Source organism: Styela clava, chromosome 8 (assembly GCF_964204865.1).
Source record: "Styela clava chromosome 8, kaStyClav1.hap1.2, whole genome shotgun sequence".
NCBI classification, from domain to species: domain Eukaryota; kingdom Metazoa; phylum Chordata; class Ascidiacea; order Stolidobranchia; family Styelidae; genus Styela; species Styela clava.
The window spans coordinates 954,005-980,979 of NC_135257.1; the positions used below are offsets into that span (position 1 = coordinate 954,005).

At 34.9% G+C, this 26,975-nt stretch overlaps 2 protein-coding genes across 3 annotated transcripts; one reads left to right on the forward strand and one right to left on the reverse strand.

The window, feature by feature from the left end:
• Positions 1 to 1,088: 1,088 nt before the first annotated feature.
• LOC120346607 (alkaline phosphatase-like) lies at positions 1,089 to 7,890 on the forward strand. The gene is made up of 11 exons (XM_078115421.1): positions 1,089 to 1,185; positions 3,082 to 3,195; positions 3,330 to 3,451; positions 4,755 to 4,929; positions 5,031 to 5,206; positions 5,470 to 5,674; positions 6,066 to 6,212; positions 6,450 to 6,629; positions 6,984 to 7,127; positions 7,258 to 7,402; positions 7,588 to 7,890. Exons 1-11 carry the CDS (start codon positions 1,107 to 1,109, stop codon positions 7,865 to 7,867), a joined length of 1,767 nt encoding a protein of 588 aa, XP_077971547.1. The 5' UTR covers positions 1,089 to 1,106; the 3' UTR covers positions 7,868 to 7,890.
• A 10,515-nt stretch (positions 7,891 to 18,405) lies between these two features.
• On the reverse strand, positions 18,406 to 23,789 carry LOC120346214 (cytochrome P450 2E1-like). 2 transcript variants are annotated; one of them, XM_039415911.2, is made up of 8 exons: positions 22,943 to 23,789; positions 22,453 to 22,628; positions 21,884 to 21,966; positions 21,512 to 21,654; positions 21,036 to 21,157; positions 20,492 to 20,674; positions 19,920 to 20,286; positions 18,406 to 19,756 (listed from the first exon to the last, which is right to left on the reverse strand). In XM_039415911.2, exons 1-8 carry the CDS (start codon positions 23,116 to 23,118, stop codon positions 19,633 to 19,635), a joined length of 1,374 nt encoding a protein of 457 aa, XP_039271845.2. In that variant the 5' UTR covers positions 23,119 to 23,789; the 3' UTR covers positions 18,406 to 19,632. The 2 variants fall into 2 exon arrangements, with proteins under 2 accessions (XP_039271845.2, XP_039271844.2); XM_039415910.2 differs by having other exon boundaries at positions 21,884 to 21,984.
• Between the last annotated feature and the right edge of the window lie 3,186 nt (positions 23,790 to 26,975).

Consider the following 26,975-nt stretch of genomic DNA (forward strand, 5'->3'; position numbering starts at 1 on the left):
AGTATATATTTGACGGTGACAGTACATTTGAACCTATGTACATTTGAACCCATGTGTATATCCGCGGGTTCAATCTATATGCGGGTGCTAAAACCCATGGGTTAGGGTGAGTATGGGTTCCAATATCCGTAAAACAAAAAAATTTCCATAGGTGCAATAGTATGCAGGTGCAATTGTCATGGGTTCAAATGTACGTGGGTTCAAATGTAATGGAACCATATTTGACTAATCTACGCAATTGGTCGACTGCGATATGACAGTAAATAACAGTCTTGTGTAAACGGCAGTATTTACACTCTCGTGCCTCTCAGGAACTGCGCCACATGATCAGCAATATTATCCATGTTTTACGCGTGAATTTGTTAGTCGCGAGACCTTTTACTCATAAAATTCCCATTTATATACAGTGGACAAATACTCGTAGTCGTACTGCCGGGCGAGAATTGCTTTATAGTTAATATATCACCCAGTGTAAAAAATTCAACTGTATCTTTACAGCGGCGCATATACCTGAGCAGTTTTAATAATATGGTATCTATGCCAAAAGAATGAGATTCGATGCAATATATTACAATATTTATTCCACGTTTGTAATGAAGAATATTGGATTTCATTTAAATAGAACAACATTTAGATTGGTGGCATCAGATCACGTCGTTGAAGAATAAAAAAAATGTTATATAAATTGGTTTGTCAAATTTTGTTTATTGGATTTTGGCGAGTGGTTGCTATAGAATGGACTTAACGGTCCTACCGATCGACGTTGATTTAATTAACATCATAAAATACAGATAGCGTGATGAAAAACATAGTTATTTAATGTTTCCGTGGTTAATTTTATCCTCGGTTTCCAACGTTTACGTCGTCAATGATATGGACTGCTTAGTCATAGCGTAAACACGTGCAGGGTAAACGGAGTATAACTCTATTCTGATTATCATTCGCAGGTTTCCAGTAGCAAAGACCACGATTTATCATTCTCCTACCATTACTCCCGACACTGCTATTTTCTAGATTCTAGACCACAATCGCGGTCACCAGAACAGCATGATATATCAATTTGTATTTTTATTATAAATTGCAGATTATACTTACTACTTTATAGAATGTATATTGCGTATTTACTGGCGGTGCAGCTTTGTCTTTTGAATTCATTTTCTGTGGCACAAGAGAATGCTTGGGCAGGTGAGACATCTGTATTATATATACTTTGGTATTGAACAATGTTTCGTTACAAAGATTATTTAAGGGATATAATTCTATTCTCAATGTGACAAAATTGGACCAAGTTTATATATGACGTATTGACCGAAAATTACTCATCGAGGACCCAGGTTTTCGTGTATATGTTTTTCACCAGAGGTCCGAACACAATATTTAAAAATTACTGGGGTCCGGCAATTCCAAAGAGATATATATATTTTAACTATGCAAACAAAATTTCAAATGAATCGTTTGACAAAATACGCTTCGGTGTCGCTATAACAAGACTTCAGTTGTACAACTGAACGGCGCCTTTGCTTAAAAGACTTGAAACATTCCCCCCATAGCACCCGTAAAAAATATATTTGTAAGTGTTCTCGCGACTTGAATTACCTTCAAGACTGAAAATTTGGAATTTATTAGTTGCGCAGAAAAACGATTTTTTTTTAAATAATCTCAAGAAAAAACAGAACGTCCACGGGAATTTCCGCAAAACGATTCATTAGTCGACTTCGGGTCCAATAGCAAAGTCATTTATCAATCGTTAGTTTGAGAAATTACATTTTTCGTTTTGCCAGCTAATCATTTCAATATTGGTTCTAGGAAGTGAGAGTTTACTATTATGTGAAATCGGGTTTTCGTTCTATATTTGAATTCCGAAAAACAAATTAAAACTGACAAATACGGTAGCATGCAAACCCCAAAAACAATCTATTGTTTGAAAGTTTGTAAAAATGTATCCAAGCAGACGCTGAAACTTCATTTTTACGCCACTATTGACATCTTGCTGATTCGCTAATGCTAGGGGAGCAAACAAGTGGTAAAAACTTATATCTGTATATTGCTATGACAATTTTTTCTCAGTGGTTTAACAAAAAAATGCATTACATCACAATTGTGAAATAAAAAGGAGCGATGCATTCAAAGTCAAGAAGCCGCTGCGGTCCAAATTTAATACTCGAAAGATCCTGATTCGGACCGCGGTCCGCCAGTTGAGTAGCCCTGCTCTTAAATACTTTAGTCAAGTTTAGTGCAACGGCTTTTCCTCGGCTTTTCCATTCTCAGCATAAATATAAAAGTCCCATTTCTAGTGGGTAAGCTGGAAGTAAGATGGAAGTCTGCAGGTACGTACAGGCTATCGATTTGGGGTTAGACAAACCCTTTATTGAGTTCGCAAATGCCCTGAGTTCAAACTCTGGTCCCAAATATTTAGTCTTCAGCATCAATGAGCGAGCGATCATGTAGCTACTGCGGTGGCATTGAAGAAACAAGCATCATGAAGTCACTCTCCGACAGCATGAATTCCTATTTGTCAACGCGGAAGAATCTTGAACTAAGTCGCATTTCACAAAGTAGCGCACCCAAAACAGACTCGATTTACTCCATACGAACAAAATGTCACCGATACCTCACTCTAGGTCAGGATAAAACTGTATTAAAATCTGAGTGGATGAGTCAACCGTAACTCTTATTAGAGAGGTGCGACTTGTTTGCAGTTTGAACGGCAATTATATTCGATATTCTTTCCTGGATTCGGTGTGGCAGATTTAGTATATGCACAGGAGAACCAGCCAGAATATGGCAGTTATACTCTGTGCGAGGACGTAACAATATTTGGCACAATGCTTAGAAATGGTGAAACTGACCGCACGAAGATTAGTGCAGGATTTATTCCAGCATTGGGCTATATCAGAGTTAATATAACGATTGATCGACAATTGGGAACATTATTGCTTCAAAAATTGATCCCTGAGGAACCTTCAGATAAAATGCAATCTGCAAGTTTCTCATTACACAAGATAAATCACTCCTCTGAAAAAGTTTTGATTTATTCTGTACATGTTAACACCCGCACAAAATATAACATTTTTCTTCTAGATGAAGAAGAAACTGCTGAATATTGGAATAATTTGGCACAGAATGATCTAAAGAAAGCGCTGGAGGAAGAAAACTTAAATAAATTAGTCGCAAAAAATATCATCTTCTTTTTGGGTACGTATATTTTGGTCATTGAAATAATTGTAAATCAGTTTTTACCTAACAAATAAGAAAAAGATCAATTAGGTACATGATAGCAAGTAATATAATTACTTTCAACAAATTACATGAAATATATGTTTATAAAGGTGATGGTATGAGCATATCAACTATAACTGCTGGCCGAATACTAAAAGGTCAAATAAAAAATCAAACGGGAGAAGAATACGTGTTGGGAATGGATAAACTACCATATACAGGCCTTTCAAAGGTATTGTGATTGACAATAATATGTCAAGAAATTGTACGTTATGAAGGGATACAAATTGTACTTAATGGGTCATAATATACATATTGCATTTATTTGCTATGCAGCCAGACATTGATAAGGTCTGATATTGTGTAAATTTCCTGTGGTGTTTTGTAAGTAAAAGTTCAAACACTTCACGTGTTTAGAGGGAGACCGTTCGTAAAATATTAATGGTTGGAGCTGCTAAATGCGTACGCAAACGAAACTATGCATATGCGACCTTTGTTCGATAAAACGAATAACAATACGTCATTCCAAAACTTAATCGTTTAAACTAGAGACTAGTCTGTGGTATTGTCAGATTTGGCGTTCTAGTTACCTTTCAGCTTTGACACCAAACTTTCAAAGCATGGGTCCATGGGAGGGCAGCAGCTTTTTCCTATCACAATATCATCATAGTTTTGATGTTTGAAATCATAAGTCTTTTCTATTTCAATAAACGTATGGCGGTTTATCCATCCATTGAAATATACGCAACTGGTTTATGGTTTACTTAAACTACGGCTACGACCATATTGAACCCAAGTTATCCACCTTTTGCTTGAGAATCTAACCCAGGGGAGGAGAATTATACTTTTAATATACGTTAGAAGCACCATAACTACAAATTGCTTATCAACTGAGACCTAACTTTCAAGTTCAAAACGGAAACACTTCGAGATCATCAGCTACCTACGACATAGGTTAGCAATACAAGACACAAATTACGTGGACGCGAGTGCAGTGATGCTACGCAGTGGAAAATGGGTTCTTGTCTTTTCCATTATGAAGTCAACGAATCGAAAGATTCGACTCGACCTATTACTCGTATTCTCCCAATCCGACTATATCATTGGTGTTGTCCCTTCCTAATATTCTTTGGTAATATAGCCCAATCCCTAACGGAAATACAATGTCAATAGTTTTGTTTTTAATGGTAAACTATCAAATCAAATAATAAAGTTGCGTTCATTCAAAACGACCAACTTCGGGATATAATTGCGGCATCGAAGAATGACGATACCTGCATACGTCCGCACACAGCCAATATACCTATATATAGCCATTTTATGACACCGTATATGTCCGTAATAAACTGCGTCAATTGACATACACACATATTCGTAACTGTGTAGGTATATAATGTAACAAACTCCACCACAATTCGTAACGAAACGACAAACGCAGTCATAAACGAGATAGACTGAAGTTGCGGCATGAATTAAGACAGGGGTCTATAAACTAGATATAAAAAATAAATATTTATCTGCGAATCATTATCTAGACATATTCTGTGGATAGACAAACCACCGACTCGGCAGCTACAGCAACTGCATATTTGTGTGGAGTTAAATCAAAACATGGAACTATCGGTTTGAGTGGAGGAGTCAAAAGACGTAATTGCAAATCCGGTGAAGGACTTGAAGTGAACTCGGTATTGATCGACGCATTTAATGCTGGTGAGTTCAGAATATTGCTATTTTAGAACACTCCTATCAAGTCTTCTCATTTTTTGGAGAGAAGTATTAGAATTATAGCAATATACTTTTTACACATACAGGCAAATCAACAGGGATAATATCTACAGTTCATATCACGCATGCATCTCCTGCCGGAACATATGCACATACTCCCGAACGTCAATGGTACAGCGACACGAGACAATCAGACGAAAGTAAAGTAGAGGGGTGCAAAGATATTGCTTTACAGTTTTATGAAGCATCAAATATGATAACGGTAAAAACGCGCGAAAACGTCAGTCAGTTTAAATGGTTAACAGCCAGTTTCAAATCTATATTTGGTGTTGGGGATTTGTAAAATTTTAAGTTCAAATACAAACATCATCCTAGAAAAGACCTGAAGTGTGCAATTCAAATTATCTATATCAAATCGAAATTGACCTCGAATATTACTCTACATTCATTCTCGTATTCATAGACTGGAGTTCACTGACAGATTATGAATATTTTTCGCAATAACCATAATATACATATTTACAGGTTGCGCTTGGGGGTGGTCGTCAATACTTCCGACCGCCCTCAGTTCCGGACGAAGAAATGCCTTTATTTCCAGGAGAGAGGGGAGACGAAAGAGATTTAATTCAAGAGTGGTTAGATAATGCGGATGTAGACGAGAACAGACAATATGTTTTTAACAAAACATTATTTGACGATATTGATCCTGTAAAAACTGACAGATTGCTTGGTAAGGCGGAACAATTACTATACTTAATTATACACAATCAGGCAGTCAGTAGTAGAATGAAAAGTCTATGAATATCTGTGATAAAGGTTTTTTTCTCTAAGACGCCGACACAGAAGATCAAGTATAGTAAATTATCACCTTGTGCTCTGATTTTGGTTCGTTTTAATAAGTTCCGAGACCTGTCTTTCCTGAGATATACGGCATATTACCTTATAGTTAATCTTTGATGTAGTGTTCACAAGGGTTTTCTGCGGAAACACCGTTTGTATAATTCGGAATATTACCAAAGTGAGTACTTATAAAGATTTGGTGAAATATAGCACAACTATTTTAAACTTACTGATGTAGAAATTCTTTGTACGTTTTTTAATATTTTTTTGGGTATGTTAAGGTCTATTTCAGCCTTCGGGGATGAACTACGAAATATTCCGCAACCCGGATAACGAACCCAGTCTTGCTGAAATGACGGAAAAGACAATCGAGATTTTGCGTAAAAATGAAAATGGATATTTCTTATTTGTGGAAGGGGGAAACATTGGTAAGAAAATTGATTCGAAAGAAAGTGTTCTGAAGATAATTGTGCTTAAAGCTACTATGTCTAATGCTATGCAAATGAGCCAGGATTCCGAATGTTATGCAAATACCAACTATGCTCATCACAACACTTCATCGGTAGTAATTTGATATGTTTGTGAAACAAGACAAATCTGGCATTTTTGTGTAACAAGAAAATGTTTATAAACAAGCTATTTAATAATTGACATTGTACCCTTAGACAGAGGTCATCACGACAACAGCGCAGCCGAGGCTTTATATGACACAGTGGCATTCGATGATGCGATTGAAAAAGCAATGTCGTTAACATCCGAAAGTGATACGTTAATAGTAGTATCGGCTGATCACAGTCATGTCATGAGTTTTGGTGGATACACATTCCGAGGAAATCCGATATTTGGTAATTTCTTCTATTTATCCTAGAAATAATAATATGGACATTTTGTTAAATGGTGTCAATTGAGTCAATAGTGCCCAACATGTGTTTTTGAGGTATATGAAAACAAATTATGCAAATTAATTACCAATAGTAAAATGAAAACACGTGAAACTCTGAAACGAAACATTTCTGATTTACTTTACGACCACTTAGTACAATAAATATAGTCTGAATATACCGTTAGTATTTTCTATTTTCTTACACTTATTATGAACAAATCAGTCTTAGGCTGTGGCCATTTGAAGTTTTCAGAACCTGTACCTTCCGATCATTTCTACGAATAATGAATCATGTATGTTGTTTCGACTTAAACAGGCACCGTACGTTCGCCTGACTATAAATCCCTTGCATCTGACGGAAAGCAATTCACTTCGTTGCTATATGGAAATGGTCCTGGCTATCAAGGATTTCCAACTCTACCAATCAGACCTAGACAAAATTTAAGTGAAGTCAACACAGGTAAAAACTGCAAAATTGATGAATTTGCCGGTCGTTTGAGGTTTGGACATTAATAGAATACACTGTTAATATATAACACTGTTGAATTTGTCTCCAAATTTTCAGACACTTGTTGTTATTATTCTAACAGCTTCGTTTCTTTACCGTCAACAATCCGCAGTGCCACATGCCAGTGAGTCACATGGAGGTGATGACGTAGCGATTCTAGCCTCGGGACCCATGGCCCATTTGTTCCAAGGAGTACACGAACAAAACTATATTCCACACGTCATGAGGTGAACAAATAGTGAAATATCATTTGCATAATCAATTACATTTTCCGTTTTCATGCATTGCTGAATACAGAAAATGGTGACAAAAAAATAGAAATAGTATTATTTATATCAAACTCAATAGATATATATTGAATAACAAAGAACTTCTAATTAACTATAATCAAAAACCATTTTTGTTCATTCAGATATGCTGCCTGCATTGGAAATAATATTGACCACTGTCTACTAGAAACCGAAGAAGCACAAGAAGATATCGAAGAATATTATATTCCTTTTCTTGCTATAAATCTGACTTTCACCGATACCATAGTTGCCCTGTATGTGCAATTTGTTCTTGTGATTTGTTTGGCAAGCTTTATGATATTTTTGGGTCTGATGGCGATAAAATCACCAGGGGGAAATTCTAAAGAAAAATCCGGGTATGCCTTAGACAATGGGAAAGTCTACGTAAACACTGGTTTTTAGTTTTATGTTATTTCAAAATCCAATCCATATAATTTGTAATTTTTTATTATGTGACTCTAAATTTTGCGTTATACTAATATACTTGAGGATGTATACCATGTATTGGTAATAGAAGAAAAATTATGCAGAAATATGAAATTTAGTTTGTACTAAACAAGGCCACGGGAATGTTCGTCTTTAGCCCTGTCGTTGCCCATGTGCTGCTATCGGGAAGTGTGGGATCTTCTGTGCCATTGTTACCCCATTGTTTGTAGGCAACTTCATGCTACGAGTATAGATGACGTATACTCTTAAGAATAGGCATTTTTGAATGCCTGACGATTTCAGAATCGAATATCGAATACTTGTAATTAAAAGTGAATCTTTTACTGGAATGGTTCCTCCAGATACATGAATTACGGAAAACAAAAAATTCATCACTCAGTTGGTTTGCTGAGCGTTCAAATACAATAAAAAACAGTTTTCAGTGATAACTAACTAAGAAAAACGAGTTATATATCCGAATTGCCTTTTAAAATATGGCTTTAATAAAAAAAATTGTGAAATTCACCTCGAACGTTGTTGGATAGATAAAAAAGGAGCTGGAAAATTTGCATCTGAACTGATTCGAATAATTTACTTTAGATTCTAAATACCCAGTCTCACTAATATAGAAGCCTACTCAATAAAGCGAATGCTGATCAAATATTTCACACTGTTGAATTCTTCCCTGCCAAAATGTTTGAATTGTTGGCTGAGCGAACCAATTTAAACAATGTACAAAGAGATTGCGAGATTATTGAAACAGCAAAAAATTACTCAAGCAAATGATCGGGATCTTCTTCACACGGGTCTTGTGCAAATGCCGAATGTACGTATGTACTGCAACATCATATGCACTTGTTGGCAGCGTGATGAGCAGGAATAGGTTTCAGCAGCTGCTCATAAATATTCACATAGTCGACAATTATTCAGTGACTGACGGAAATAGAAAGAATGAAAAACTGTAGGAAATAAGGTCCTGGATAAAGAAGATAAGAGAAGATTGTTTAAAAATCGTATACCCAAAGAATACAATTCCGTAAATGAAATCATGTCTCAATATAAAGAACGAACAAGCCCCATCAGACAATTTATGAAAAGTAGACCTTATTCCTGGGGATTCAAAATATGGATGGTGGAAAACATAACGTCGGCACGGTGCTCAAAAAATGAATTGGAAACACAAAAATTGCCAATGAGAAGGACAAAAATAAAAGAGGAAAAGGTGCTTATGATTATAGCGTTGAAGATCTTAGTAAAACATCCGCAGTGACTCGGTATGATAACAGAGAAGTAATTCTCTTATACTCGTATATTGGGGTGGAACTCGTCGGCACCATCAAAAGATGGCACAAGAGAGAAAAAAATACCTAGATGTAACAATGCCTGCAATTTATAAGGAATTTAATGCATTCATGGGAGGAATAGACAAGTTAGGATCGTTTTCCACCAAATACAGATTTAAGATGGTGTTCGGAAGATGGTATATATATATATATATTTATTTTGGTATTTTGTATTCGTGGGTTTGGCAAATGATCGATACCGCCGAGAATTCGTACGAATAAGGTGCCTCTGATGATGAAAAGAAGGCATTTTCAATTTGCTTTTGCATGCGCACTTGTTCAGATAAATACCGCAAAACGCAGTGGGACCAATTCCGGGTGCGAATACCTAGATGTCAAGTTAATCAAGTTAGTCAAGTTAGTCAAGTTAATCATGCACATTGACCCATTGGCCCATATCTGTGAAAATGTAGATATATACTGCAAATACATTCACTCAATACCCAATGCTACAAATGCATGGCTCTGTCAAAAAAAGAAATTGTTTTGTGTCTTTTCATACATTTTAAATGAAGCTTTCGTGGACATCAATGCCCACAGTGACATATATGACACTTTTGAGTAGGGAGGAAAAAATTCTGAAAATGTTTTCTGTTTGTTTTAATTAAATATGTTCAATAAACGGAAGTAAAATCTCAAACAAAAAATTTTAGCTAGAATTTTTCGCGTGTTGGGTTTTGAAGGGAGTACTTAAAATATTTTAAAAGCAAATATTTGAAAAAACTTAGTTGCAAAATTGAGGATTTATACCAAATATGTAACTCATTCCAGACACGGACATCCATTTTCAATATCGCGCAATGTCGATTTCTTATCAAAATTTTTGATAGATGCAATCATTGAACATTTATGCTATAGCTGGTAACATATTTTATGAAAAATTAATCGAATACACCTCTGATAAATTTTATTAAGCTATATATTATCATCTATTGAATAAAAAGGTAATCAATTCCCACATGGAAAATACCATCACCTTAGGAATAACGGTAGTAAGTCATTAAAAAATCAATATGTAATCAGTAGTTACAGTGAAATATTCAGCATTCGCTCCAATGAATAGACTGTATCAAATGAGAAAAATAAGTTTAAAACGAAATTTAGTTCACAAAATAGCGAAAATATGTTCATCTATTTCTATAAAAATTCCCGACCATAATGTAATTTCGTATAGCTATCGCACTATTTTTATTAGACCCAATCTATAGCCATATATGCCGGTAAAATTCTTTGTAAAAATTAATTGAATATTCTTCCGATAAATTTTAAAACGTCGAATATTTCCATTTATTGAATGGAATATTCAACCTATTTCCATACGGCTAATACCAACTGACAATCAAATATAGTTTAGGAATTCATTCAATAAATCAACATGCGATCACTCACGCTAGTTACAGTGAATTATTTAGTCAATATTCATTCCAATAAAAGGATGTATACAGTAATAAATGAATCATAAGTAATATGTCATTTATATTCAGCGAATAAAGTCGCCTACAAAAAATCTAAATAATACATGGGAAAGTTCGAAATCAGGCCATGTTATAGCTTTTTAAACTAACATTAATTAAATCAGATATTATCGATTGCATCTTGATTGCAAATAACTTGTTCGTGTTTGAAATTGCATTCACTATAATTCTTAACAACCAACATGTAATCTGCGCGCTTAGGTCTATATATTTACGCAATTTTCACGCAGTTCTTATCAATTTTGACTACCAAGAGTTTACTACCAATATAAAAGCAATAATCTATTTAATAAAGAGCAGAAAATCGTTCTTATTGCGGTGAAAATCGTAGCTCTAGTCCAGCATATTAACGTCAATTTATTTTGGCGAGCATCGCAATATGAATCATCACTTGCTCCTCGAGATATAATTATTTATTACAAAAACCACACGATTAAGATGCACTTGTTATATTTTCTGTTCATATTTTGATTATCATTAGATAATAAAGTTGGAAGAAATGTGATGTCATAGCCATCTTATTATGTTAAACAAACTTACTCGTTGGCCAAATTTGACCCCCAAATTAAAAATAACAATTGTATCACATAAGATGAATTGAAACAGCAGGTATGCTTCATTTCAGCCCCGTTAAGCTTCGTCCTGGTGCACAATTTTATTACTGCTGAATGCATATAACATGCTTTCAAAAACATTTGTATGAGCTGCTGGTAATACTCCCCGTAAAAATTAATTGAATATTTCTTCGATAATTTTGAAACGCCAATATTTGGAAAATAATCTATTCCCATATGGAAAATACCAACTTGATAACCTGAAATACTTTACAAATAACGGTAGGAAGTTAGAAAATGAAATAAATTGTTTATAGTATTCATTTATTTATGGTAGTGTCTGTTAGTTCAATTATCGTGCTAATGGATAGACTACACTAGATGATAAAACGAGTCACTCACTAATAATGATTTAAGTCGCATAATGAATTTTTTATTGATCTGACAAATTTTTGTGTTTAAACGAAATAGACTGCAATTGATGTATAGTCAAACATCCTATAAGGCATGTATTCCATGTAATCTGTTTGATCAATCGAGCGTTAAAGTGATCGAACCAAGCTACACAACGTTATGGAAAAAATGTATTCAGTAAATATATCACTAATATTTGAAAGGAGTTATTAATTAATTTGTGATGGGAAACGCGGTGTCACTATAGAGTCATGAATCGAAACCGCAGTTTTGATCGATAAGTCTTCGGTCTCCGACTGATATTCTCGTTTTATTTTGTTGATAATTTTACAATTTTCTTAAATTGTCTGAAACACCAATAATCTATATACTTAAAACTCACATATCATTGTTGGTGAAATGTTGTCCTCGTTTACTGAAACTTCATTCAAGTTATCATACGTCAAACTTTTAATTTCTGACTGGTTAAACAAAAAGACACTGGTGTTGTTTATTTTTTCGACGATGTTTTTCTACGCATTCATTCTCATACGACCTTCAGGAATCCAACAGCACAATCTAAGAGCCTTGACTTGAAATCAATAAATGTGGCGTTAACTCCTAAAAGTACAGTGTTGTATTATGCGTTAGTCGATTTACCTATTCCGTTATTTGTTCGTTGTGTAAACGAACGAAACCTTATGGGCAGGGGGTATATTCACTTGACTAACACAAACATTCCCCGAGCTCGTAATAGAACTAAAATAAGGAAAATCTGAATAAAGTTAAGTCCTAACCCTAACATGATACACATACTACGGAAGTACCCAAAAATGAATGCCGGAACACCAAACGAAAGCATTGGGCACGGACCATAACAATCATCCAGTCTCGTTTGTTTCTTTCTGGTCAACTACTATTATTTACCTTTGAGCGTGAAATAAATTGATCGAAATTCCAATACAATCCTTGCTACAGTATTGGTTGAGGTGATGTATTGCATACCGACATCTTTATTTTAAACAGCCTCTGTTTTGATATGTGATGTGTGTATTTTAATAATGTCTTTTCACTATAGCAGTAAAATTTATCTTGTCTAACCTTCCTGTAGTTACGTTAACTAAATTTTCTTGGCTTTCAGAAAATCCGAAGCTGAAGCCGATCAACCGTGAAGATTCTGAGGAAAAGGCTCCTAGGTGGTGGGATTCAGAAAATCTGAAACTGATGTCAATCAATCGTAAGGATTCTGAAAAAAACAAATTCGAGGAAGCTTAGTTGGCATATTTGTTTGGATAACCATAAGTCTATAAAATTAGTTTATACGAATCCAAAAATTTGATATAATATATAATTCCTGATTAATTTTATTCGTGTATTCAGAGAGGCTAGGTTTGTATACTCCAGAATATAATACAGTGCATGAAGAAGTGTCTCATATTTTCTTGGGTACAGTTTTTAGCCATCAGAATAAGGATGATCAACCAATAAAGAACTCATTTTATCTTCAGAATTAGAAATAAAAATATGCAATACTAAGTCAATGTTTGAAGAAAAAGTATGCTAGCAGTCTTTCATTTTGATATTCCATAGACTGTGGAAACCTTAGGAATTTTTAGTGAACAACCTTTTAATTATTAGTTTACACATAAGGATGCCGACGAGACGCGCACTGATAAAAATAACTAGCGATTCCAGTACGATTTTCACAGTACCACAGCACGCTTATTACTCGCTAGTAACCCTTAGTCGACGCGGGCCTCAGGGTGGTGGCATTCTTTCACGAAATTTTAATACTTTTCGTAAAATAAGGCTACTATTGCATTGTCGATATTGAAATGTTGTCTTTTACAAATACCGATTTCGGATGTAAACAAACAACCGCATAAATTCTGAATAGAGCAGTGGCAGTACCTGGCGAACATGTGGTAAGATTGTAATCTGTGTAGGCAGAGCCGGATATATACAATGAGAAGTCATTGGGTATGCCATTTAGGAGGCCTCTCTTTACAGTGACGCCATGGAACTCCGATGGCGTAGTAGTAAGTCACCCACTATTATGTTGAACGTAACCAAGACCCAAGTCTTCAGCCTACCTTGCGCTGCCTAATGATAAACTCAGCACTGCATTCAATGCATGATTTGGGATTTTGTCGAAATTTCAATTTTTGGTAGATTTTGAACATACTTCGGCTATATCGTAAATAGCTTCCATTTTAAAATCGGGCGCTTTAGGCCCAGGCCTGATGTACAGAAAATATACTGTATTATTAATATCGTGGTAGAGTTCTGGATACCAATATATGAGATTGAGCCGAGTGCAATTCCACGTGACTAATTATTTAGGACACAGATGATTAAATTTCAAAATGCAATTAGAGCTGAATTTACCATTGGACAAGGTAGGCCAAGCCTTGGGGGACCTAAGCCTTAACGGTCTCGACGCTTGATTTTGATTTATTATTGAACACGTTAGTGTACATAACGAAATTGGCGAATTCATGTATTTGAGTAAGCTCTTATTGTTCATTTTTTAGAGTGTTCCAAGAATGCGTTTAAAATTTTATTAAACAGTCACTTGTTTAATTTTTAATCAGGTAATTAATTCGTGCCCAGTAATTGGGGGATGCTACACACCTCTCAGCCACCTCGACCCAAAACGGGTATTGTGACTTAGATTTTTTTTTTTGCATTGAAGTTTCATTACAGCCTTGAGCTTTTTAAAGTGTTTTTAAATTGAACTTACTATCCTATCTACTGAGTGAATAGAATACGTATCTCGACTAAAACTGTAATTTCGTATTTAACACAATGAAAATGTCATTATGACCAGGCAATTCATGACCATCGAACCATGGACACTAAACTTAGTTTTGACGGACTCCCATCATATGCCGTATCAAAGTCTAGCCTACGAGGGAGGACAATATTTTATTTACAAGAAAACTATAGAAACGATTAATGTGATGGATGAGGTGACTCCACGACCTGTATTTTGTCATCACATTGGTAAGAGCTGAAATGCCGCCATACATATGCAGGTCGTTTCAAAAAGCGATGAAATTCTGTTTGTATTTCCTTATAGCAATTGATATTTGTCCACAAAGCTCAATCACAATGACTTTTTGATTGAAATCGGGCCCGGGCCAAGGGCCCTAGGGCCACTTGCCGCCTAAATCAGGCGCTGTATGCAATTCGCACATGAAAGATGTTATGACTATTATGGAATTTCAACTCTACCGATCATACCTAGACAAAATTTAAGTGGTGCCAACGCAGGTAAAACTGCAAAGCCGATAAAAATACCTATCGTTTAGCGTAGCGGTTTCCAAAGTGGGCAAAAAGACCGTGTAGGCGTTTGCCATAACTGACTTCAAACTGGACAATTAGGACCGAAACTATTAAACGACTGTGGGCGCAGACAACAAAGCATGTAGGCCCAAGAATGTAGTATAATTTTGCTAATTCCAGGTTTGCTCGGAATTTTGGTTCGAGAGATCCAATTTGACTTTTCCTCAACCTTTGATCCCGGAAAATTCTCCACATACTTCACCATTGCAAAATTTTCGGGACTTATTTTAGGAGTGGGTGCACGAGGTGTCGCCTGTAAAATGGGGTATTTGTTTCAAACCACCATTATGATTCATCGCATGCAACAATCTGTTTTTTGAAAGTTCCGGTGAAAAATTTAAGCCCAGTCTATCACAGCTATTTCTACACTAATTTTTTATTACTGCAATTAAATTGAAACTCCTAAGAAGACAAAATGATCATTGAATTATCTGATTTATATTCAAATTTCCGAAACACAACTGAAAACTGGCGAATAGATTTCAAGTCTGAGTGAGAAAAGGGTCTGGGCGAATGCGAAAAGGGGCCATTGTTACGTCAATTTTTGCATCTTGTCGATTGGCCAATGTCACGAAGTAAACAAGAAAGTCGATGCTCGGGGAAACATTCATATAGTAACACTTTTATATTTATCGCGCATTGATTCGTAGTAATACTGCTCCGGTGCGTAGCCCTCCCCACGCTGTCCTGCATGAGTTGAATGCCGTATAATTTCAAATTAGGTTACAGTTCAGATTTTTTACTGCCGACTTTTAGGGGCTTGAAGCCCTAACTGTGCGCCATCTGTTTGAAATGAAATGAGCTAGGAAGAACCATCCCCCCGTTGCGATGGTTCATTTTTCATTTTTGGGTCATTGAATAACCAGTATAGTAAAGTATTGAAATCCACAGAAACCATTTAACTGTACTCGCTACGTTGCCAGTTTGTCTAACCATTGTCTCAAACTCAGTTACTCAGCATCTAAATTTTAGACATACATCTTGTAAAGACCCATGCATCAGTTAATGTTTTTCTTAAATAAATTAGTGGCCTCAAACGACCTGCTCAAACGATCATGATCGCCGCGTGATTTTTCAGTACTCATGTGACAGCATAATAGATTGAATATATTAATTACATTGTTTTGATTACGATTAGTGTCCGATGCCATTTAATGCTTGGTTTGGCTCGCTCCATTCGCTCGTTCCATTTCAAATAACTCGTGTCTGAAGCAGGGCATAGACAGATGTACTGCATGTGGATTAAATTTCAGCTAGTGATAGCTTAAAAATTAGATTTAAAAAAGGAAAGAAACGCGTTGCTTAATAAGTTGGGAGATGAACGCGATGTCTAATGTCAAGCTTGAATCAGATAGATGTACCGTTGTTCGATATCGGTAAATTTTTCGTTTCGGTATTTCCATCGGTATGGGGCTGAATTTAGACCGATATTTTCGATACATTTAGCTTTTCAATCACATATTAAACGATGTTGAACCTATTCGCCTCGTTAATGATGGGCCACGCTCGACCCCACCCCCGCGAGTATAAGCGGAAATAGGATTCTAGGACCTGTTTTTACCATTTATCGGCCAAACTAACTCAACTAATTTAGCTATTTTTGCTGTCTAAATTTTATATCAAAATTTTCAATGTGGTAAATATGAGGAAATATATCAATTGAATATTAGTGGATCTTCCAATGTGCCAAATACAAAATAGAACGTTATATCGACACGAAACCCGCTCAAGCAACGATAGGTAAACATTATTTCACCCCCATATTGGCCGAACCATATGAGTTTTATAATTTAACACCGAGATTACTAGCGTTGTCTGCGTTTTGAAATTTATCGGTAAATTATTTTTTCAAGTTTTTACAGAGAACTTGCGCGAAATAATATATATATGTTTATATTGCAATCAATTACAAATATTAGTAAGAAATCTATATGCACACTGCGTATACTTTTTCAATTTAGTATTTCAATTTTTTTAATGTGTGCATCACATTAGTTTGGTAGGTATAGTAAAGGTATTATTATATCCATTTTTTCTATTGATTTGCAAGGGAAAGAACGTGCCTGATTAAATTTTATGATGTAGTGTTGCATCAAAACATTACGTATACTATGATAATATGACTATGGGATTACTTGCATTCTTGCTATGAAAAAAACACACAAGATTATTACCCTATACCTATAATAATCAAAATATAAACTTGAAAGAAATTGTTTTTTATTCAAGATACAATATAGCATGTTTCTGATGTATGTGTCGCAACAAGTTGTCACTGATAGGATATATTAGATACTTCCATTATATATATCAGGGGTGGCCAACACGTCTTGAGGAGTCGATCGCGGCTGATATTGAGAAAGTTTGATATGATCCGTCGGAAAATCTCCCTGAACCAGTTTCCTGCAGCGCTTATGTGTTACAAAACGAATAACACAGTACTGCGCACGCACGTTTTATTACGTAAGAAATGCAATTTTTACTGCTGCCGATGTTAAGAAATGAACTTGCCGAATACCGTCTGCCGGTCGTACAACATCTTTTGCTCTATGCAAGGGTAATTGTTATCAATTTCATTTGCAGCGGTAGCAGTGGCTTCATAATACCAATTGTTTCTAAATCCGTGCTAGCAAAGAACCGGACCCGAAGGAAATTATGAATTACGAAGTTTGAGTCATGTAACATTTATGATTGTGAATAGTAGTTTTTTGCTGTTTAAAATCTAAACTTTAGATAATACATAGATACCTAGCAAAGTTTTTTTAGGAATTTGCAACACTTACGTCTAAGAATAAGGCAGGTCTTGAATCAGAATTGTATGATTTGGATAGGCATTTTATCCGGGTACCATTACATAATCAAATTAACGGTGATCGTACATTTGAACCCATGCATATATCCGCGGGTTCAATCTATATGCGGGTGCTAAAACCCATCGGTTAGGGTGAGTATGGGTTCAAATATCCGTAAAACAAAAAAAAATTCCATAGGTGCAATAGTATGCAGGTGCAATTGTCGTGGGTTCAAATGTAATGGAACCCAAATTAACAGTTGAAATGGAGCATAAAATTTCCATTTCATTGAGGATGCTACAAAAAGACCGAGCTTATTGTCTGTAGCGGAATTATTTGTATACGGGTGTGCAGATATCTCTTTTATTTTTGTACTTGTCCTTATTACCGATCAGTCGATCACGAACTCTTTTGTCGATTTTAGTCGATCGCGGTGGCAAGTAGGTTGGTCACCCCTGATATATATAATGTCATAATCTTTCAATTATAGGATTTTGTAATATCTCAAACGGTACATCTTTATATCTTGTATCCAATATATCTAATTAGCGCAACTTTTGTATTTTTTTTTTCCGATTCTATCAGAATATTTAATAAAATTACCACACGATTAACATTCACTTATTATATTTTATGTTCATTTTTTTGGTTATTACTTGATAATTATGTTCGAATAAATATGATAGCTATCTTATCATGGTGAACAAAATGAATTGTGCAACTTTATTTCCAATAATTCGACGACAAATTTTACACGTTGGCTTAATTGACTCATAAATTAAAATCTCTGAAAATGAACTGAAAAGGGGGAATGCTCAGTTTAAGCACCTTTATTCTCGTCACTGGCACATGCTTACAAAACATGCGTATGAGCTATTCCCTGAAAAATCCGAAAGTATGGTGTCAAACAACCGCAAAGATTAAGAGGGTAAAGTTATGTGGTATGTGAGACAGACAACCGTATAACTATGAGTTTACAGAAATTAGTTCAAACGAACTCGGCAATTTGATTCTCATTTACCCATGAATAGAACTTTGATTTAGGTATACGTAAATTTTAATAGTCAAGTATCAACAATTTATATTTCAATAATAACAACGATAGATCAAGCAATGTTACCAAATATAGATATCTCGATAGATATAAATCTATATATTATCTCTGACTAATATTATAAATGCATTAATTATCGAATAAAGTTATCTATTAAAGCAGGGGTTCCCAAACCGCGGATAACGGGCCAAATCGGGCCCGCGAAACGATTTAAAATGGCACGCCGAGCTTAAGTGAAATAGTGTGCAACAGATTTTGTTTCTACCTTTTTGCATTCTAGATAGCGCCAAGTGTGACGCCATTATCATAGTTTAGTCAAGTGTTTATCGTAGCAATTCAATTAAAACGGTATCTCAATTCTACGTACCGGTATTAGGATTGCATAGGGCACTAATTTAGTTATGAACCATATACGCTTAAGATGTCAAAACGAAAACTAGACTCCGAAAACGGATTTTTTCAGATAAATGGCAGCAGTGGTGAATCCACTGAACCCTTACTAAACCGTCGCGCACTTTCGGGCGCTACACTCTTCCGGCCCGCGAACATCTCTCCGATTCAAATTTTGGCCCGTGACGAATAACGTTTGGGAACCCCTGTATTAAAGTTTATATTCATAACAAACACTTTTTAAAAATTTTGTGTCAGGTGCAGATTTTCTTGCAAATTTATTATATTTTTTCATACTATTGATTAACATTTGATGTAAAGGAAAAAGCATTATAAAGGAGTAAAGATAACTTGGATCAAATACTATTTTCTTTAGCTATGTTTACAAATTGTCAGAGCTTTTGTTTCGTTTGACGACGAGCGAGAATAACTTTGTAATCGGGAGGCTTCAGTATAGATGATGATATGCCAGACATGTCTACATCTTCATACGCCGGGTCTAACGACACATCATACCTGTTTGAATGGTAAATACACTAAAAGACTATAACTAAACATAATAAAAACATTATGGTTACAATTATTTTTGAGGTTGGAGGTGGGCGTAAACTTTACAAATATCAAAATGGGGTGCGGCTAAAAAAGTTTGATATCTGCTGCTCTATAAGTGAATACTAACCGTAGTACAATTGTAGCTAAAAAGACAAAGATATCAGCTTCAGCAATTAGTTTTCCCGCGCATTTACGGTCTCCAATTGAGAATGGAATCACGTGATCCGATTTCACAAATTTCCCGTTCTTATCCAAATGCCTGTCTGGCCGAAAAGCTTCGACGTCCGGCCCCCAGTACTTTGGGTCGTGATGAACACTCCACAAATTTGGATAAATGACAACACCTTTTGGTATCTTGTATCCACCAACTACAGTATCAGAAATGGTTTTGTGGAACAGAGCGCCTGGTGCTATTGGACGCAACCTCATAGCTTCCTGTATAACTGCTTTCAATAATGGTACTTTTTCCTGACATTTGTAAAGATCCCATATAGCTGAATATAAACGAGTTGTGTAGCATAAATAACAAAGCATCAAAAACAGTTCATAGTATCTAACCTACTATAATTTTCTATTTCTTGCCCAATGACGAGGAAATTGATAGTTAGTTTGGTTAATTAAAATAACTTATTTCATATGAAATACAAAAACTTTCAAGATGTTCACTAGAATATAAATTTCAGAATAAGTTTGCCTTACACCCATAACCTTTCATGCCTTCTTCAAGTTCTTGTTGAACTTCTTCCATCATATCTCGATGTTTCAAAAGAAATATAATGACCCACATCAACTGGTTTGATACGGGTATTGAACCGGCTGATATCATGTCCATAAAGATGAGAGCAAGTGATTCCAAATCGTATTGATCGGGTTCAGGGTTTTCTAAACATTGGATAAAGTATTTACATCATATAGGTATAATTGATGTTTCGTTAGAGTTTTGCTTAGAAGCAAATATAATCTACAAACAACTACATTAACCTAATAACTACAAAATACATAAAGTCGTGACTAATTAGGGAAATAAAGACATACAGGATACATAAAATAAAGATTAGTTAGTGACTAGCGTATTTTTACTGCTACTGCATTTAAATACAAAAAATCTTCATCAAGACGTAGTTCAAAAATATTTAAATGACCGTAAGTCAACTCCTGAGTTATGAAACATGTCGCAAAAAGTAAATTGATAAGTAAATTGAAAATCGACATTAGATAATTCGTATACTCTACTGTTTCCCACCTTCGAAAAAAGAACAAGTCAAGTCTTTCATGTGAGACTGTTTCTCTAGTCGATGTTCTTCTATCAGAGCAATTATCCTCTTTACCAATTTTGATCGGCTGGCGCTTTCATCAGCCAAAAACCTGTTTAATATGTTTTGAATAAATAATATGTCCAATTTTGTATATTCCTGTTTAAATATGTAAAATAGTTAGAATTAGTGGCTCAAAGACTTATACTCAAAACTTGTCCAGAAAAAGAAAAAAACAAACGAGAATTGTGCTCACTTCTATATATATCGTGAACCTACGCTTTTCGATCAGTTATCAAGGGGGATACGTCGACTGTGCTATCGTCTTGAGGCAAAAACGATTTATATTGTAATGAGTGTAATCCATCAAAATATTGTACGGCATGTGTATATTAAAGCATATAAACTATGCACTTGGTCGACGAGTCTGCACATCCGTATGGCTTCACGTTAGCTTCACACTCACCATGAAAATGGGGGGAAATACGACAGTGACGGTGTGAAGAATAATATAGGGAATTTGCTTTTAAATCGTGGTGCGTTTATGTCGGACACAAGCTTTTGCAATTCCATTCTCCTATTCGACGGAAATTCTTTGTTCATACAACTCTGAATAATAAATTATGTAACAAATTGGTACAATTGTGCGAAAGCAGAGTCGTTTCTCGTCAACAAAATATAGTTTGTGTTGTAACTTGGATACTGGCTTTTTGTTTTTACAATATTACATAATGAGATCCAGAATAATGGACAGCTTACCGTAGCAACACATACATTCGCTAGTTAAAAACGCTGTTATAACAGTTATAAATATTTACAATATGTTCAGTATACTTACAAGAAAAGCAACCTGGTCCATACGATACTGTAAGTAATCTCCCAATGCAACAGACTCTCCGTTCTCAATAAAATCTTTTAAATCTTCAGACAGAAATTTATCTGCTTGGTCACAAATTATTTTGGGAAGCTCTAAATAAATTTTTATACCAATTTGTCGATTCAAAATACTTGAATATATTTTCAAAGCAATGTTTGTTTATTTTTATTCTTTGGTATTTATTCGTAAGTGAGATGCATGAGGTGCACGTCTTTGCTGGTTTAAAAGAAAATATGGGAATAGTTCTTGGTATATTATAAATATTTGAGGAATGTATCAACAGCATGTATAATTTTCAGCTTTTGAATGGAAGTTTGTCAAACGTAATCATGTAAGCGCCAAATTTATTCACCTAAATAAAGAATTGTCAGATAGATGAGGTAAAAAAAAACAGATTATGGTGTTGAAGACAACTACCAAACTACGGATATTATATTCCGTTATGTCTAGATAAATTAGCACCAATGCTACGCAGCGAACAATTTTGTATTTTAACATGTGTTATCCCTACAGAAGCTATCCTAGCTTACATGACATTACTGATGCTACCGATTTGACCACAAATGGTTTCCACTTTTTCCATGAATCTCCATACTGAATGAAGAATAGTCCTCGATTATCTCGTATGGCTTCGAATAATGGACCGGTAATACGACCAGACATCTCACTTTTATTTGTTAACAATCCTTCTTTTATTGCATCGTACCTTTAAAATTTACAAGATCAATAATGACATATTATAAGGACAAAATACTGCACATATAGATATAATTAACTTAAATTAAACTAACTTGATGCCAGGAGGTTAGAATTCATATTTAGGATCTCAAAGTAGCTCTACTGATCAAAACTTTCCAAATGTGAGACGAAATACTGGAATTTTAACTAGAGGGCTCGAACATATTTAAAACTTTATATTTCGTGACTAATTCGCAGAAAAAAAATGAAAGTCGAAGTTGAGATTCCCCAATGTTTTATTGATATATATCTATAACAATCATCTGTCAACACATGGCTCACCCATTCAGAACAACCCAATCTTGGTTGAATATTTTGTATCGAAAAATATTTCCATAATGTTGATTTGCCCAATTCAGCAAAGTTTTTTCAGCAAACGGTTTAAGCTGTAGAGCAGATCCAAACAATGGCCATCCCCATGGCCCAGGCATATTTCTGAATTCAGTCGTTTCTGACATCTTGATTAATAGCCTTCTAGAATCTATAGATGATTCAACTACCTAATATAGCTAAATGTTTCAAAATCTTGCTTGTAACTGAAAAATGCGACGATTCTGCTCTGCAAACTAATTTTTTATTTAATATTACTTCAATAGAATCAGGACTGAAATATTCTAGACACACGTTGGAGAAGTTATCAGTTTGTTAATATAAACATGACCGCAGATAAAATTGGTCGATGTAGCACTGATCATACAACTAATAGGAGGTTTTAGACTTTATTTAAAGATTGCATCGAAATTGATGTCTTTTTTCAACAAGAACATACTTTTTCATGAATAGCCTGGCCTAACTCTAATCTGGTACACATACTACGTTCCGGTGTCCGCCATCTTGGTTCACATAATTCAGGAGTACCAATTTTCAATTATAGATTGAACTATTTATTGCTGTTTCTCGTAGGTAAAGTAGCTGAAACTATAACCCAACACCAACGACAATTTAATAAAACAATCCATGAATCCACTACGTGTTCAAAGACTCACTCTGTTCACAACGTGACATTAATGTCTGAATAATATAAGCGCCGTTGTAAAAGGAAAATGTCCATGCTTCCTTCCATCATGAAATTACTCGAAATGATCTCTCGGGAAATTATGTTAAGCATCAACAGATTGTCATTAATATATATCACATTCTACGTGAGATGCCTGATAATGGATTTCGGTCGTGTACAGTGCGCGCTATGACACAGATAATGAAAATATGATATTTCAATTAAACGCGTTGCATTCACAACTACTTTCATGCATTAGTCAATGTAGCAAAGTGAACCGCACCGCCACGAACTTCAACACCTTCGAGATTATTGAGTTTCAATACTCACAGTGGCTTGCCATGCTGGGAAGGTTAAAATAGAAAAAAGAAAAGTCTGAAATGACGAAATTTTAGTTTCAAAAATGCGTTTCAACATTTTCTATGGCAGTGATACATCTATTACGTCAGGTGGCTTTTCCAAACTTGATAATATTGAGCAATTGGTTGGTGAAGAGAGTATACTGAATTTTTGACGATTTCATTCGCTAAATTAAAAGCATTTTCGTCGTTGAAAATTGTTGCAAAATGAATGTTTCTCTTCAATCAGTGACTTGAAATTTGACGGTATTTTTTACGACTCAGGACGCAGAAATTTCATGAGTAACTAGTAGTGAATGTGTCGAACTACATATTATTAGTTTAAACAATTTAAATAATTTATTCCATTTAAAATACATAAATTTTTGAAACGTTCACTAGGATGTAAATTTTAGAATAAATTTGCCATACATCTATAACCTTTCATTTCTTCTTCAATTTTATGTTGAACTTCTTTCATCATACCTGGATGTTTCAAAAGAAATAAAATGATCCACATCAACCGGTTTGATACGGTTATTGAACCGGCCGATATCATGTCCATGAAAATAGGCGCAATGATTCCAAATCACCTTGATTGGGTTCAAGGTATTCTAAACATTGAAAAGTGTATTTGCATCATGTAAGTATGCATGATTTTTCGAGGTGGTTTTCCTTAGGAGCGTATATGATCAACAAAACAACTACAATAAATCTATATAAAATTCATAAATTTGTGACTGATTAATGAAAAAATAAATGACATACCAGTTACACATAATAAAGATTAGTAACTGGCGTGTGTATTTTATTACTGTTAGACGTGCATTCAAATACAAAAAATCTTAAGACGTTGTTCAAAAACATTTAAAAACTGTATTCCAAGCCAAGTTATAAAACATGTCGCAAAAATTACAAATTTGATGCAAAGTGAATTAAAAATCAACCAGATAATATACTGTACTGTTTCCCAACTTCAAAAAAGGAACAAGTCATGTCCTTCATATGGGACTGTTTTTCTAGTCGATGTTCTTCTATCAGATCAATTATCCTGCTTACAATTTATATTCTGCGGGTGGCTTCATCAGCCAGATAACTGTTAAATATGTTTTAAATAAATAATACCACCCATTATGTTAATCTGATATAATTAGAATGCGTTAGAACTATTATGTCAAAGACTAATACTCTAATTTCGTCCAGAAAAAGGAAAGACGAACGATAATCGGGCTTATTCTTATGATGAGCCTACTGTTTTCAATAAGTCATCAATCCAAGTCCGGTATGTTAGTAGTTACTTTTTTTAGATGCATGGTCCTGATAGTACACACGGGATATCTGAACTATGTTTTCGTTTTGGTATGAAAACGATTTATATTGTAATCCATTAAAAATATTGTACGGCATGTGTATATTACCGTATAAACTAAGCACTCGGTCGATGAGTCGGTACTCCCGTAGTGCTCCACGTTAGTTAGTCCTCACTCACCATGAAAATGGGTGGAAATACGACAGTGACGGTGAGAACAATAATGTAGCGAATTTGGTTTTAAGTCGTGGCGCATATATGTCGAAGACAAACTCTTGCAATTCCATTCTCCTTTTTGACGGAAATTTTTTGTTCATACAATCTGAATAACAAATTATGTAACAAATTGGTAATATTGTGCGAAAGCACGAGTCGTTTCTGATCAATAAATTACAGTTTTGTCTTGTAACTTGGATAATGGCATTTATTTTTACAACATCATAGAGATCCAGAATAATGGACAGCTTACGATAGCAACACTCGAGCTAAAAACGCGGTTATAACATGGGAGACTGTTTTAGTGAAAATACTTCGATATAACCCTTCCAGCTTCTACCAACCGACATGCATAGCATACATGGCTACTCACACAATTTGCAAACATTTGTATGTATATTAGACTAGAAGAGGGGGGAGTTTGAACAACATTGATATTACCAAAATGAAACGTGTAATACTGCAACATTTATACACTAGTCAATACATAGTTAATTCTTGATTATCTCGAACAAAGTATATTCAGAATTCGCATTCAGGTATAAAACAAGTTTTACTCCCACGGTAGGAAACCAGAATCTAGCACTGACATGGGCAAACTACGGGCCGCGGGCAAAATCAGGCCCGTTGGGTAATCTAATCTGATCCTCCTGATTCCGCCACAGCCAAACTAAACCCAAATTTTGATGTTTTAGTTAAAAAAAATAGCTCAAGGAATTCTTTAATATTATATTTAGTTTTGGCACGAGGCTTTTGTAACACTGTAGATATTGTTCATATATAATTGTCATTATTTACGTCACACTTACATGGCCCGCCAGTCCAGATAGGCAAAATTATTGACCCCTGGTCTAAAAACCTTGCACACCCCTATTTAGTATGATGGCATTCCTATTCATCAGAAATCTATAAAAAAATCACTTGTTTGAAAAAATTTCTACATCAGGCAAAAATTAGTATGCATTGCCGTCTATTAAAAATGTTTACAATATGTTCAGTACCCACAAGAAAAACAACTTATTCCATAATTCAAAATACTTGAATATATCCAAAGCAGTATTTGTTTATTTCAGAACGTTGGTACTTATTTGTAAGTGAGATGCATTCATTTTTGCTGGTTTGAAGAAAATGTGGGAATAATGCTAGGTATATTATAAATATTTGAAGAAGGTAGCATCAGCATATATAATTTTCAGCTTTTGAATGGTAGTTTGCCAGCTTATAAAGAAATATAACCGCCAAATTTATTCAGTCAAATAAAAAAAATTCAGATAGCTGAGATAAAAAAAAAACTACTGAACTACGGAAATGATATTGTAGAGTATTTTAAAATATGTTATGCCTACAGAAGCTATACTAACTTACCTGACATTACTGATGCTACCGATTTGACCACAAATGGTTTCCACTTTTTCCATGAATCTCCATACTCGATGAAGAATAGTCCCCGATTAT